General features: G+C 47.7%; 8 protein-coding genes across 11 annotated transcripts; 5 read left to right on the top strand and 3 right to left on the bottom strand.

Annotated features, from left to right (window-relative positions):
- Positions 1–36: 36 nt before the first annotated feature.
- LOC4800361 (uncharacterized) lies at positions 37–4,722 on the top strand. 4 transcript variants are annotated; one of them, XM_015183266.2, is made up of 8 exons: positions 37–146; positions 224–373; positions 487–691; positions 823–932; positions 2,426–2,574; positions 3,620–3,899; positions 4,059–4,379; positions 4,484–4,722. In XM_015183266.2, the coding sequence occupies exons 6-8, from the start codon at positions 3,642–3,644 to the stop codon at positions 4,562–4,564; spliced, it is 660 nt and encodes a 219-aa protein (XP_015038752.1). In that variant the 5' UTR covers positions 37–146; positions 224–373; positions 487–691; positions 823–932; positions 2,426–2,574; positions 3,620–3,641; the 3' UTR covers positions 4,565–4,722. The 4 variants fall into 4 exon arrangements, with proteins under 4 accessions (XP_015038752.1, XP_015038751.1, XP_015038750.1 ...); XM_015183265.2 differs by having other exon boundaries at positions 487–741; XM_015183264.2 differs by lacking the exons at positions 37–146; positions 224–373 and having other exon boundaries at positions 433–741.
- Positions 4,723–4,930: 208 nt separating this feature from the next.
- On the top strand, positions 4,931–5,382 carry LOC117183373 (luciferin sulfotransferase-like). Its single transcript, XM_033377108.1, has 2 exons — positions 4,931–5,342; positions 5,377–5,382. The coding sequence occupies exons 1-2, from the start codon at positions 5,028–5,030 to the stop codon at positions 5,380–5,382; spliced, it is 321 nt and encodes a 106-aa protein (XP_033232999.1). The 5' UTR covers positions 4,931–5,027.
- On the top strand, positions 5,335–6,580 carry LOC117183304 (uncharacterized). Its single transcript, XM_033376739.1, has 3 exons — positions 5,335–5,757; positions 5,917–6,237; positions 6,342–6,580. The coding sequence occupies exons 1-3, from the start codon at positions 5,500–5,502 to the stop codon at positions 6,420–6,422; spliced, it is 660 nt and encodes a 219-aa protein (XP_033232630.1). The 5' UTR covers positions 5,335–5,499; the 3' UTR covers positions 6,423–6,580.
- A 224-nt stretch (positions 6,581–6,804) lies between these two features.
- LOC4800360 (luciferin sulfotransferase-like) lies at positions 6,805–7,998 on the top strand. The gene is made up of 2 exons (XM_001357517.4): positions 6,805–7,220; positions 7,281–7,998. Exons 1-2 carry the CDS (start codon positions 6,886–6,888, stop codon positions 7,894–7,896), a joined length of 951 nt encoding a protein of 316 aa, XP_001357554.3. The 5' UTR covers positions 6,805–6,885; the 3' UTR covers positions 7,897–7,998.
- On the bottom strand, positions 7,939–9,827 carry LOC117183290 (protein maelstrom 2). Its single transcript, XM_033376698.1, has 4 exons — positions 9,259–9,827; positions 9,036–9,185; positions 8,561–8,976; positions 7,939–8,495 (listed from the first exon to the last, which is right to left on the bottom strand). Exons 1-4 carry the CDS (start codon positions 9,578–9,580, stop codon positions 8,070–8,072), a joined length of 1,314 nt encoding a protein of 437 aa, XP_033232589.1. The 5' UTR covers positions 9,581–9,827; the 3' UTR covers positions 7,939–8,069.
- A 31-nt stretch (positions 9,828–9,858) lies between these two features.
- On the top strand, positions 9,859–11,599 carry LOC117183281 (uncharacterized). Its single transcript, XM_033376677.1, has 6 exons — positions 9,859–10,174; positions 10,229–10,465; positions 10,526–10,666; positions 10,723–10,878; positions 10,940–11,395; positions 11,451–11,599. The coding sequence occupies exons 1-6, from the start codon at positions 9,962–9,964 to the stop codon at positions 11,574–11,576; spliced, it is 1,329 nt and encodes a 442-aa protein (XP_033232568.1). The 5' UTR covers positions 9,859–9,961; the 3' UTR covers positions 11,577–11,599.
- LOC117183370 (uncharacterized) lies at positions 11,586–12,677 on the bottom strand (the record flags this gene model as incomplete). The annotated part of the gene is made up of 4 exons (XM_033377104.1): positions 11,586–11,895; positions 11,957–12,089; positions 12,151–12,462; positions 12,523–12,677. Coding segments are annotated over 4 exons (792 nt in total), but the record flags the coding sequence as incomplete, so codon positions are not given.
- Positions 12,678–12,686: 9 nt separating this feature from the next.
- LOC117183289 (protein maelstrom 2) lies at positions 12,687–14,589 on the bottom strand. Its single transcript, XM_033376689.1, has 4 exons — positions 14,021–14,589; positions 13,798–13,947; positions 13,323–13,738; positions 12,687–13,257 (listed from the first exon to the last, which is right to left on the bottom strand). Exons 1-4 carry the CDS (start codon positions 14,340–14,342, stop codon positions 12,832–12,834), a joined length of 1,314 nt encoding a protein of 437 aa, XP_033232580.1. The 5' UTR covers positions 14,343–14,589; the 3' UTR covers positions 12,687–12,831.
- Between the last annotated feature and the right edge of the window lie 3 nt (positions 14,590–14,592).

Genomic DNA, 14,592 nt, shown 5'->3' with positions numbered 1-14,592 from the left:
ACATATTTTAATGTATGGAAAATTTGAAAACGATGACACGTCGATGTTTTTCTCTCAAAACATCGAAAACATCGATATCCGCAAGCATCGATGTTTCTTAAAAAAAAAAAGATCCGCGGGCTCTGCATTTTTAAATGCGTGCTTTGGTACTTATATTCTATATATAACCATTTATATATTTTAAAGCTTTAGTTTCTAACCTAACCAATAAACATAATTTCAGATAGCCAGATTAGAACATTTTACCTTGTGCATGACCAACCCATTAAACTGATTATAAATTTATGTAACGAGCACACTGCAATCTATTTTGGTCGAAACGAATCGAAATGGGCCATGACATCCAACCGAAACGAACCCACAAAATATCAAGGTGACAAATGGCCCAGGCATTCATTGCCTTTGCCTCATTGATTTGCATTAACAATCAAAGATTCAATGACATTAAACAACGAATTTCAACTCCCTTTTGTTGGCATTTCAAAGGTGTTCCCGAGCAGAGTTACAAACCGTTTTGAAAAACCTTCAAGACCATTCAGAGGAGTTCCTTATATTTACATAAAAGCCAAAAGCGGGCGTCAGTAACGAAAACGTCGACTTTGACCAACGACCATTCCAAGAAGAGAACTTGAAAGCGGTTCGACAGCGACAACAACAGCAAGAGCGACGATCGTGTGTAAAAAGAAAGTAGGTAAAGTCAGAGGCAGAGGCAGAGTAAGAGGCAGCAAACATAAACAAAGTGTGAGCCAAAGAACAGCGCAGAAGTCGTTTTCCTCTTCCACCTTCTTCTTTTGAGTCTCTCTCTCGCTCTCTCGCTCTCAGGTATTTCTGGAAACCTGACGTGGACAATGCGCAGGCGTAGCAGAATTCAGCAAGAGAGAGCGTTCGAGGGAACGGCTCTCCAGCAATCGCACACACACTGGAACTGACAGGTGAGAGTGGCATGAACAAGTATGCTCTAATAGAACACGCGTATAGGTACGGCTGGAAACCAAAAGAAGCCGGCTTAGAGGCCGCTTTCTTGGACTACCATACCTTTTATTTAATATACCTTAAGAGAGTTAGAGAGAGAGATAGTGGAGAGTGCAGGTGAGAGCAGCAGTGCCAACTAGAATCGCTTCGTTCCCCAGCAGACCCCAGGGCCGGACCGACTGATGATTCCAACTTAAGAAGTGTTACAAACTGGCGCAGCGCCTCACAAGAAAGAAAGTTTTCGACTGTGCTGGCTGATCTCGTAGCTCCGAGCTCCTCCAATCTGAAATCTCCAGCAATCAGCAGAACCACCAACCAGTAGACATCCAATTTAGCAGTCCGTGTGCGCAGTGAAGCGTCGCTCGTGTCGTCTTCGTCTTGGTTTTGGTCTCCGAGTTGGCTTAATTGGCCCAAAAGTATCTCAAGTGTGTGATTGTGAAAGTTCCTGCCCGTCCAAACAAAATGTACGTGAAACGAGTGCTGCTCTTCGCGGCGCTGCTGTGTGCCCAGCCCTATGGCCAGATGGCCAATGAGGATGAGTCCAATCCGCTTCTGGACATGGCCTCCATGTTCTTCCAGGAGGCGCTGTCCAACCAGAATGGTGGCGGCGGAGGAGCAGGTGGCGCTGGAGCTGGACTGGCGGGCGTCGCTTCTCTCATAGGCACATTCATGCAGGCCAATGGCAAATCCGGCGGAGGAGGAGGTGGCGGCGGTGGAGCCGCCATGCAAATCCTGTCCGGTCTGGGCAGCATGCTGGCCAACAATGCTCGTGGGAATGGCGGTGGTGGCGGCGGCGGTGGCTTCGATCCCTCCATCATTGGCAATGTCCTGGAAATGTTCACTCAAGGCGATGACGAGGAGTCCGGCACCGCCGAGAAGCGTAGCAATGGCGGAGGATCCGAGTCGGGCATTGGGCTGGATACCATTCTCCAGGTGGCCTCAGCTTTCATGAACAACCAAGGAGGAGGCGGCAACAAGGCCCAGGCCTCCCACCACCACAACCAGAAGCGTTCAGCCTCCCAAGAACCCGAGTCCGAGAACGGTCTGATGAACCTTCTGCCCCTGGTAATGCAGGCCGTCAGCTCGTTTGCCGGCCCCGAAGGTCAGAGTACTCAGGAGCGTCACAAGAGCCATGCCTGGGTGCTGCCACCCTTCCTGGAGCACATCCATGTGCTGTGGGATCACTTCTCCAACTCGGAACTGGCCGATGCCCTCTACGAGAAGTCGGGCGTCAATAAAATCATGAAGGTTGATCTCTAGATGACATAGTTTGGTGCAATTTGAAGGAGAGATGTTTTCAAGATCATATAAAGTGGAAATTAAAAAAAGATAACTCCAACCGGTCCCGAAGAGATAGAAATACTTTACTGAACTTGGGAAATCTCTTACAGAACATTATATTTTTCTTCCTGCTAAACATTCTTCTTCCTTTTTTCTTCCCCATCCAACACAGGGCTTCAAGGGCAGCGATGGAAAGCTGGACTACGACAAGCTCTTCGAATCGCTGAACAACCAATCCTTCCGCAGGCGCTGGATCAAGTCGGCAACGCTTTACCTGGCCGACTGGGCCAGCTATCTCGCCAATCCCGATGTCTATCTCAGGTGAGTCTCGGACCTCGTCTACGTGGCACCCGACCCGATTTGGGTGTGGGCAGTGGGCTGTGTACTGTGTACTGTGTGGTGACCAATACAATCCGAACCGATCCGAAGCGTGTTAATTGTGGATCACGTTCTGCTCTTTAACGGTTCTCAATGCAGTTAGCACCTTGCTGCGATTCCACTCCGATTCTAAACAGCTGTTGTTGCTGTTACCGTTAGCCGCAACCTGTTTGCCATCGAGCATGTTCGAAGTCGCCTCCGCTCACACACACACGAGTTACCTTTTGACACACTTTTTTCCGTGATACCCTCACAGAGAGGGTATTCCTGTTGTGACCAGATGTTTGTAAAGCGAAGAAAAGGAAGCGCTTGCCCTTATCCTTGTTCTTGCTTAAATAAAGTACAAATTAGATCACACTGCCACAGGAACTGAGGCAATTCTTATAAAAATCGAATGACTACCAAACGAACGATGCATTCGCCAGGGTATCAAGAGCTTCGGCTCCGAAAATGCTAGGCTTCCTTTCTGGTTATCGCCTTGACTTTGGCTTTTAGAACATGCCTGCTAATCCAGCTGGTCAACAAAGCTGGTCCATCATCCCAATCCCAGCTCTACGCAGGCTCTCGCTCTGTCTCGCTCCACCTCTGGGGTCTCTCTTTGGATCCGATACAGTTACAGAAGTCAATGGCATTGTTAACACAAACAAATAAACAAAACGGGCTAAGAACCGGTTAGCGTCGTCCGCTTAGCCACAAAATGGGTTGAAGGCAAAGTACACTCTGCCCGCAGACATTTTTGCATGACTTCAAAGTGGGTCAAGTGGCTCCAGTCTTCATTCTTCAGTCTTCAGTGCTGTCGTCTCCACTTTTTCGGCTGCTTGGTTTGGCTGCTCATTTGCTACGCCTCATCATTGTTTTGTTAGACGAGCACTACTTCCACTTTCTAGCGATGACCCTTTCACTTGGCAGCAGCGTCATCGCCGTTTGTCTCGTCAATTGTCTGATTTTGCTGATTTTTTTTGCGTTTTCTTTCGCCACTTTCCACCAGATACTTCCAGACGGCACAGATCATGTTCAACGGACTGCTCAAGTCTCAAGGTTACCCCAAGCAAACGCACTTCGATCCGGCCCGGCCCAGCGAGACCCTCTCGAACCTGCTGGACCACGTGGCCAAGCACCATCTGAGCGTGAAGATCGATTCGCGGCAGTATGTAAAGCCGGCGGTGGGATATGCCAAGGAACTGCTGAAGCTCGGCCAGGCCCGCGGCTTGCTGCAGTTCAACGCCACGGAGATCAGCGATAAGCTAACGGACACGCTCAATCTGGAGGTGGGTCTGAAAATTGAGAATTGGGTTGCTGGGCAATTAGCTCGCCTTCTAAGTTCCTAGAGTCGGTACAAATGAAATTAATTACGCCACGGTTTTCTCTTCTGTTTCATTCGAATCCAATCTGAATCCAATCTGAATCAAATGTCTAACATCAAACAGGTTATCGAACCGGTGCTAAAAGTACACCGCGCCTACAGATACATCTCGAAGACGCCGCAATGCGATCGCTATGTGCTCTGCCAGCTGAATGCAGCCGCTCTTGACCAGCAGCAGAAGCAGAAATCCCAACAGCAACAGCAGCAGCAGAACCAGCAGCAACAGTCCAAGAAGCAGGCGACGACGGCGTCTGGCCTCATTGCCGGAGTTAGTCCGAAAATCGTCAAGATCGGCAGCATGGGTGCAGCCATCTTCATTAGCACGGAAACCGGTACACCGTTCTGGACGCTATTCGGTGTAATCAATGCGCCATATAATTGCGAGGTGAGTGTCCCCGTCCCCTTCCCACATCTTCCCTCCTCGGATCATTCTCAGCTCCAACTCTGGTTAACGTTTTCTATCTGCTATTTCTGCAAATGCTTGTACAGGCCAAATATCCAGTCGACTGCAATGGCTTCCACGAGGGAGAGGCCAAGGTGACCACGGAGTACATACACAATGAGTTGTAGTTGCCCCCCGAGTATGAGAGGATGTCGCCAGTGTCCAGGAAGGTCGAGCCATTGGCGAGAATGCTCATTAAGACGTCGATCTAGCTGTAATTGAGATCAAAATTTCGTGTGTATATAGTATTACGGATTGAAATACATTTAAACTTAAACCATGTAAACAAATGCACTCCCTCTCGGGGAGGGAGATCATCTATCATTGTCGGATGATCATTAATTTTGGAGTCAACGAACCGAAAGAGAAAAGCTTTTCCTCCCATATACAAGCATACCGTATTGTGTGGCATTTTCCCAGCCAGTTTAGTTTAGTGGAAGCTTTTCTTAGCCAAAACCAGTTCATCTGTGGAAAACACATTTCAGTTTCACCAAGCCCCAGCCCCCAGCTCTCATTTGCACTTGCACTTGCCACTCTTGGCTGGCTGGCCTTAGTGCGCTGTTCGCTTTTTGGTGTCGACGGAGATTCATCATGCAACTGGTATATCGCGAACTCGATGCGGACATTGTGCGGCGCACCAATGCGGTGTTTCCGGCTCAGAACTGCTTTGTGGAGGTGCTACCCGATCAGTTGATAATTCCCAGGAAATATGTTGAGCTGGGCGAATCGATACGATCGCTGCCCGTGTACGAGGATGACGTGTGGATGATATCCTATCCCCGCACGGGGTCAACCTGGGCACAGGAGATGGTCTGGCTACTGGGTCACGAGTTGGACTATGTGGCAGCTGAGCAGGACATTCGGATGCGGTCGCCACTCCTTGAGCTATCGGCACTGATCATCATTGTTTTGTTAGACGAGCACTACTTCCACTTTCTAGCGATGACCCTTTCACTTGGCAGCAGCGTCATCGCCGTTTGTCTCGTCAATTGTCTGATTTTGCTGATTTTTTTTGCGTTTTCTTTCGCCACTTTCCACCAGATACTTCCAGACGGCACAGATCATGTTCAACGGACTGCTCAAGTCTCAAGGTTACCCCAAGCAAACGCACTTCGATCCGGCCCGGCCCAGCGAGACCCTCTCGAACCTGCTGGACCACGTGGCCAAGCACCATCTGAGCGTGAAGATCGATTCGCGGCAGTATGTAAAGCCGGCGGTGGGATATGCCAAGGAACTGCTGAAGCTCGGCCAGGCCCGCGGCTTGCTGCAGTTCAACGCCACGGAGATCAGCGATAAGCTAACGGACACGCTCAATCTGGAGGTGGGTCTGAAAATTGAGAATTGGGTTGCTGGGCAATTAGCTCGCCTTCTAAGTTCCTAGAGTCGGTACAAATGAAATTAATTACGCCACGGTTTTCTCTTCTGTTTCATTCGAATCCAATCTGAATCCAATCTGAATCAAATGTCTAACATCAAACAGGTTATCGAACCGGTGCTAAAAGTACACCGCGCCTACAGATACATCTCGAAGACGCCGCAATGCGATCGCTATGTGCTCTGCCAGCTGAATGCAGCCGCTCTTGACCAGCAGCAGAAGCAGAAATCCCAACAGCAACAGCAGCAGCAGAACCAGCAGCAACAGTCCAAGAAGCAGGCGACGACGGCGTCTGGCCTCATTGCCGGAGTTAGTCCGAAAATCGTCAAGATCGGCAGCATGGGTGCAGCCATCTTCATTAGCACGGAAACCGGTACACCGTTCTGGACGCTATTCGGTGTAATCAATGCGCCATATAATTGCGAGGTGAGTGTCCCCGTCCCCTTCCCACATCTTCCCTCCTCGGATCATTCTCAGCTCCAACTCTGGTTAACGTTTTCTATCTGCTATTTCTGCAAATGCTTGTACAGGCCAAATATCCAGTCGACTGCAATGGCTTCCACGAGGGAGAGGCCAAGGTGACCACGGAGTACATACACAATGAGTTGTAGTTGCCCCCCGAGTATGAGAGGATGTCGCCAGTGTCCAGGAAGGTCGAGCCATTGGCGAGAATGCTCATTAAGACGTCGATCTAGCTGTAATTGAGATCAAAATTTCGTGTGTATATAGTATTACGGATTGAAATACATTTAAACTTAAACCATGTAAACAAATGCACTCCCTCTCGGGGAGGGAGATCATCTATCATTGTCGGATGATCATTAATTTTGGAGTCAACGAACCGAAAGAGAAAAGCTTTTCCTCCCATATACAAGCATACCGTATTGTGTGGCATTTTCCCAGCCAGTTTAGTTTAGTGGAAGCTTTTCTTAGCCAAAACCAGTTCATCTGTGGAAAACACATTTCAGTTTCACCAAGCCCCAGCCCCCAGCTCTCATTTGCACTTGCACTTGCCACTCTTGGCTGGCTGGCCTTAGTGCGCTGTTCGCTTTTTGGTGTCGACGGAGATTCATCATGCAACTGGTATATCGCGAACTCGATGCGGACATTGTGCGGCGCACCAATGCGGTGTTTCCGGCTCAGAACTGCTTTGTGGAGGTGCTACCCGATCAGTTGATAATTCCCAGGAAATATGTTGAGCTGGGCGAATCGATACGATCGCTGCCCGTGTACGAGGATGACGTGTGGATGATATCCTATCCCCGCACGGGGTCAACCTGGGCACAGGAGATGGTCTGGCTACTGGGTCACGAGTTGGACTATGTGGCAGCTGAGCAGGACATTCGGATGCGGTCGCCACTCCTTGAGCTATCGGCACTGTTCAGTACAGATCATCATGAGATGGTGGCGTAAGTATGCTCCCCTGGCGTGGGTCCGCAATGAACCTGAATACTTTCTCCACTCGGCAGTAAGGCCTTTGGCAACACCGTTGAGCTGGTTCGCAATTTGCCACGGCCCCGCTACGCCCGCTCGCACCTTTCCTGGCAACTGCTGCCCGAACAGTTCGACACGGTGAAGCCCAGGATTGTGTACACGGCGAGAAACCCCAAGGACCTTTGCGTGTCCTACTACCATTACTGCAAGTTGCTGCACGGCATCAGTGGGGACTTCGAACAGTTTGTGGAGCTGTTCCTGGGCGGCCACACACCCATGGGCTCTTACTGGAAGCATGTGTTGCCCTTTTGGAAGCGCAGCAACGATGAGAATGTACTCTTCATCAAATACGAGGATATGATTACCGATCTTCCCGCCGTGGTTCGTCGCTGTGGCCGCTTCCTGAATGCCACACATCTGCTGAACGAGACCGGCATGAAGCGCATCTGTGAGCATCTCACGTTCGACAAAATGCGCCAAAACAAGGCGGTAAATCTGGAAAAGGTGCTGCCCGCGTCCTCGACCAAATTCATACGCAACGGGAAAATTGGCGACTGGCGCAATCATATGAGTGAGGAGATGTCCGAGCGTTTTGATGCTTGGAGCGAGCAGCATGTACGTGGTTCTGGTTTACGATTTGACTACGATTAAGCCCTTCACCTATTATTAGTACATTAAATAATCAAATCATTATTTCGTTATTGTAGCTTAGTGTACTTAATTGAAATACAATTAAATGGTAATTCCTTCACAGAAGGAAATTTTGATTGCTTCCTGCTATCGTGTTCAAGAATGTATTAATAACAATGTAACACGCGTACAAATTAGCGCGCAAAGTTTTTTCCAGCTCCCATATTGAAATGACTCATGTCAGGGAGCTGTCGGCGGCGGCCACCTAGGCTAGGGAATTCCTCATCGCTATCAAGGGTCCCTCCGTAGACACTGTGGTCTCTGGGCACGTAGGCCCTTGATACGGACTGATGGCTGCTACTCGGTGATAAGTCACGCGATCCCATCTCCTTCTGGATTCGCGGTGGCGCTGAGTAGTAGGAATCAAGCGAAATCTCATCAAAGTTTGTCGAAGAGGACGCAGGAGTAATAGTGTAGTTTGGCTTGACCTTAAGGGGAATGTGCTTCCCAGGCTGGAGTGGAATGGCCAGGTCTGCACACATGTAGTCGCTAAAGGTGAATCCCCAACGCTTGACCATACTGTTGGTACAATATTTCGAGCGATCGATTTTTTCATGGTACTAGAAATACAATTTGATGGTTAGCAATTGATAAAAACTAGAAATATCTTAAAATTTAAACTTACATCGCACGCAATCCCTTCAGTATATTCAAAAAAGTCTTTTACAAAAAAGTTGTTCGTCACATGGAAATTAATCCGATCGTTCGTAACGCCAGCCACGTCCAATACACTCTTCTTTAAGGTGTAGAACAAATGGTAGATATCAAACACCATAATCTTTCGCTCATCTTCGTCTATTTCGGCCTCGGATGCCAGATAACGGAAGCAAGACTTTACCACCGGCATTAGCTCTGGGGTCGTGTAGACAATAACCGGATCTTGGTCCAATTTTTCTTCATTGCGGACGGATAACCAATTGAAGATATCAATATATAGTTTTCCCATGTTGGTCTCGCCAAAGGCCTGCGGTGGCAAGGGCAACTTGTGGGTAGTCTTGGAGTGATCCTGCGCATCTCTACTTTGTCCGTAGATGATGTGGCCTGAGAATAAATTGTGGTTACGACTAGGTCCAACGCATCAGTCTTACATCAACACTCACCCGGATTAATCATGGTACTGTAATTAGAGCTTATGCCTCCCTTCAGAGAGTAGCGGCAGGCGGAAAACTCAGCGGGCACGTAAAGATCACCAGTCAAGGCCTTGGTAAAATAATTGAAGCTAACAAACACAAATTCCTCATTCTCCAACTCTGCAAGCAAAAATCAGCGACGAGTTTTGTTAATGGCAACTGGCTCTCGTTCAGAACAGAGTACCTAACTTACCCATAGAATTTTTTGCTGTCAAAATAATGCGTTCGATCTTTCGCTTCATTTGAAGCTCAGCACTTATGGCCTCGTTTTTCTCAATTTCCATTTCTGCGACGGAACCGCCCAGACAGTTAAGACGCTCTTTCTTTGCTGTTCTCTCCAGAACGTTTGCATTCTTAGCCTTCTTATACGGACCGCGTTCCCGGTCGCCCATGCTTTTCCATATAGGATCACACTTAGCCACCGCCTCAGAATTGCTTAATCCACGAGCCACTGGGTTATTCGCCTGCCATTCTTTGACGAAAGTCATGAACCCATTTAGCTTTTTTGGAGCCATTTCAATGTTAGTAGAGGGAACGCTCGTGTAGGACGTGGAAAATACGGTAGATCGGACGCCAGGAGCCAGTATGACAGCAATCAACAGTTAACCGAATAGGTGCGCAGGTAGGTTGCAACAGATAGGTTTCAAGCTATGGAAAAATAACTTTTTGCTTGTTGTTTGTCCGAAATTTCTGGAAATTAAAAAAGCCGGGAACCTGACACTGCGAAAAACGGAGATTATCGATATCTGGCTTATCGGACAGTGTGACCGCATTGCGACAAAAATGTATGTTGGGATAGGGTTGCACCAACGAACGCAATTGATTTGTTATCGTTTATTGCCGGCTTAAATTGTGGATATAAACAAACCATTTGTGTGTTTTTTTTTTGTTTTACCATGACCTGTGACACAACTGAGGCCTTGGTGGCTCACATGTGTGATGTCGTGCAGTTCTACATGCTACCGGAGCTGAAAGAAGATCTGGACAACGTTCAGCTGGCTCCGTCGCAATTTGCAAGTTATCATGTCTTGCTAGCTAACGAATTGCCGAAATTCTACGATCTGGTGCAGGAATTCCTTCAGAAGACCAATAATGCTGGACACGAAGAGGTGGGTGGATCTCCTCGCGATTTATTCTATTAGTTACAGTCTGTTTCCCTTTAGCTGAGGGTTCAAATTGTGATGCTTCTTTGCGAGCTGACAGCTGCTCCTACCGTTTACCAACTTAATGATGGGAGTGGTAACTTGCTGCGAAATGCCAATACATTGGGAAGGAAACTCTCGGATACGTGGGGAGAATCAATGGACGCGCACATACTCAAAAACTACGAGAAAAAGCTGCAAAAGAACTGTTGGAAGCGACAGCTTGGCGCCGTGCATGGCTTTGCCAGATATCTAGAGGTGGTAGTTAGAAAAGTACTCATGATTGATTTATTTAAAATGTTGGGCTCATAATTGCAGCTCCGTTATACGAAGGACGACAAAATGACCACCCAGATGCTGGCCTTCAGCTTGTCGGTCGGACTCAATGTGCGAGAGTGCTACGACTTTGTCTATAAGCAACTCGGTGTGCAGATCTTTTCAATAATGCTGAAGCACGGCGTAGGCATGATGCTTGTTCTCTACGAACCATAGATCGTTAATTGTTTAACTTGCAGGACCTTAAGGACATTCAGGAATTGAATATCCACAGCGTGATCTATGATCATGCGCTTAGAGATGCCTTCAGCATGGACTCGATTGAAGCTGTGACTGCCATATGGAATTGTCTGTACCTCTGTCTGGATCACTTCATTGATCTGAATGCCTTTACGGTGGGGGGCTGTCCTCACAAAATAGTTGAATATTATTTACAGAGTGGTTTATCCCCCACAGTGGAACCAATGCGATGATATGCTGGACCGGCTCCTTCAAAATGTGACAATGTCATCAAAAGCCAACAACTCCATATGCCTGCTTCAGTTTATAACACGTCTTGGCTACTACTTCACCATCAATCGAGGCGAGATCGAAGCCGCTCTGGCCACGGATCTTACACGAGCGGATCAACTGGATGCCTGCCACGAAGTGTGCTCCTCGATCAACTCTAGCACCAGTTATCGTTGGGCCAAGAGCATTCTGCAAATGCTCGTCTTGGAGTCGGAGAAACTGCTGCAAGGCCCTGAGGTTTGCGCAGAGCTACTCGGCCAGATGCAGCGCTGCTATCTGGTCTGCATCCTGCCCATTCCACTTCAGGCTCTGCATGTTCATTTGCCCGAGTTCTACACAAAATTCGTGGCTGTGCTCCTAGAGTGCATGGTGACCCATAAGATGGCACCGACAGTTCAGAAGGTGAGCTTGATCTTTATCCGTGCAAAAGGCCAACGAATGACATCCCTTTGCGCAGCTGGTGCAGCGCTTTACAGAAATATTCAGCTTCCAGCTTAAGAACTGCTCGCTCCATCAGCTACCCAGCGACCTGGAGGAGTATGTGAAGGCATTGAAGTCCCTACAACAAACCATTTCTAAATAAAAACGAAAATTTAACTGATGAAATAATCGGCAATTAATGGATAAGTGAGTGTTGCTATGATCGCATGTGGCAGTATCGCAATCAGAGCCGGCCGCAGACCCAGAAAGAATCCTCTGTAGCCGTGCAACTAAATGATTTTGAGGCAGAGATGCGTCTTCGAGGGGAACTTCTTGTAGCAAGAATTCATGACCACCGTTTTTACCGCTTCTACTGGCGTCAGGATTAATGATATGATGCTGCTCGTTATCGTCATTGCCATCAGATCGATGACCCAATCCTCATCACGAATTCTGTGGAGTTTCAAAAGCATATCCGACACCTTTTGTGAGGGGCATTCAAATTAATGCGACTATGGATAAAAGATAGTCCGTGTATGTTACCCAATCGTGTACAGGTGCGTAGAGCGCTGCCACCGCTCCGGTGGTGAAAGCATGCAGCTCGCATCCACTGAAGAGGAAGGACATTCCACCCTTACCATACATGCACTTGAGAGCCTTCCAGGGGTCTCTATAACTGCAATAAAAGTAACTTGAAATGAACAGCACCCACAAAGCTTTCGAGTTAATTTGTTTACTTGCGCTGCAAGAAGGGACGGCGGGTTAGATCGGCCTGCCGCACTATTGCCACCTTGGCAAATGGCGTTGAGAGCAGGCCGCCGCCTAATCCGCTTATGCCCGCCACTGTGGAGGTGTCGTATGGCTCCAGTATCAGCAAGTACTCGTTGTCCTTCAGCCAGTACAATGCATACTTTGTCCCGGTCTGAACCGTACACCGCAGCAGTGCACCACGAATGCCGTAGTAGAAGACCACATCCGAATACGAGACGTAGTGCAGCACATTTGCCTGGATGTTCACTCTTATTATTACACTGGAAGCATGTGTTGCCCTTTTGGAAGCGCAGCAACGATTAGAATGTACTCTTCATCAAACACGAGCACATGATTACCGTTCCCGCCGTGGTTCGTCGCTTTGGGAATATTGGCGACTGGCGCCATCATATGAATGAGGAGATGTCCGAGCGTTTTGATGCTTGGAGCGAGCAGCATGTACGTGGTTCTGGTTTAAGATTTGACTACGATTAAGCCCTTCACCTATTATTAGTACATTAAATAATCAAATCATTATTTCGTTATTGTAGCTTAGTGTACTTAATTGAAATACAATTAAATGGTAATTCCTTCACAGAAGGAAATTTTGATTGCTTCCTGCTATCGTGTTCAAGAATGTATTAATAACAATGTAACACGCGTACAAATTAGCGCGCAAAGTTTTTTCCAGCTCCCATATTGAAATGACTCATGTCAGGGAGCTGTCGGCGGCGGCCACCTAGGCTAGGGAATTCCTCATCGCTATCAAGGGTCCCTCCGTAGACACTGTGGTCTCTGGGCACGTAGGCCCTTGATACGGACTGATGGCTGCTACTCGGTGATAAGTCACGCGATCCCATCTCCTTCTGGATTCGCGGTGGCGCTGAGTAGTAGGAATCAAGCGAAATCTCATCAAAGTTTGTCGAAGAGGACGCAGGAGTAATAGTGTAGTTTGGCTTGACCTTAAGGGGAATGTGCTTCCCAGGCTGGAGTGGAATGGCCAGGTCTGCACACATGTAGTCGCTAAAGGTGAATCCCCAACGCTTGACCATACTGTTGGTACAATATTTCGAGCGATCGATTTTTTCATGGTACTAGAAATACAATTTGATGGTTAGCAATTGATAAAAACTAGAAATATCTTAAAATTTAAACTTACATCGCACGCAATCCCTTCAGTATATTCAAAAAAGTCTTTTACAAAAAAGTTGTTCGTCACATGGAAATTAATCCGATCGTTCGTAACGCCAGCCACGTCCAATACACTCTTCTTTAAGGTGTAGAACAAATGGTAGATATCAAACACCATAATCTTTCGCTCATCTTCGTCTATTTCGGCCTCGGATGCCAGATAACGGAAGCAAGACTTTACCACCGGCATTAGCTCTGGGGTCGTGTAGACAATAACCGGATCTTGGTCCAATTTTTCTTCATTGCGGACGGATAACCAATTGAAGATATCAATATATAGTTTTCCCATGTTGGTCTCGCCAAAGGCCTGCGGTGGCAAGGGCAACTTGTGGGTAGTCTTGGAGTGATCCTGCGCATCTCTACTTTGTCCGTAGATGATGTGGCCTGAGAATAAATTTTGGTTACGACTAGGTCCAACGCATCAGTCTTACATCAACACTCACCCGGATTAATCATGGTACTGTAATTAGAGCTTATGCCTCCCTTCAGAGAGTAGCGGCAGGCGGAAAACTCAGCGGGCACGTAAAGATCACCAGTCAAGGCCTTGGTAAAATAATTGAAGCTAACAAACACAAATTCCTCATTCTCCAACTCTGCAAGCAAAAATCAGCGACGAGTTTTGTTAATGGCAACTGGCTCTCGTTCAGAACAGAGTACCTAACTTACCCATAGAATTTTTTGCTGTCAAAATAATGCGTTCGATCTTTCGCTTCATTTGAAGCTCAGCACTTATGGCCTCGTTTTTCTCAATTTCCATTTCTGCGACGGAACCGCCCAGACAGTTAAGACGCTCTTTCTTTGCTGTTCTCTCCAGAACGTTTGCATTCTTAGCCTTCTTATACGGACCGCGTTCCCGGTCGCCCATGCTTTTCCATATAGGATCACACTTAGCCACCGCCTCAGAATTGCTTAATCCACGAGCCACTGGGTTATTCGCCTGCCATTCTTTGACGAAAGTCATGAACCCATTTAGCTTTTTTGGAGCCATTTCAATGTTAGTAGAGGGAACGCTCGTGTAGGACGTGGAAAATACGGTAGATCGGACGCCAGGAGCCAGTATGACAGCAATCAACAGTTAACCGAATAGGTGCGCAGGTAGGTTGCAACAGATAGGTTTCAAGCTATGGAAAAATAACTTTTTGCTTGTTGTTTGTCCGAAATTTCTGGAAATTAAAAAAGCCGGGAACCTGACACTGCGAAAAACGGAGATTATCGATATCTGGCTTATCGGACAGTGT

This window comes from Drosophila pseudoobscura, chromosome 2 (assembly GCF_009870125.1).
Source record: "Drosophila pseudoobscura strain MV-25-SWS-2005 chromosome 2, UCI_Dpse_MV25, whole genome shotgun sequence".
NCBI classification, from domain to species: Eukaryota; Metazoa; Arthropoda; class Insecta; order Diptera; family Drosophilidae; genus Drosophila; species Drosophila pseudoobscura.
Note: the sequence above shows the minus strand (reverse complement) of the source record. Positions and strands in the feature narration are given on the sequence as shown.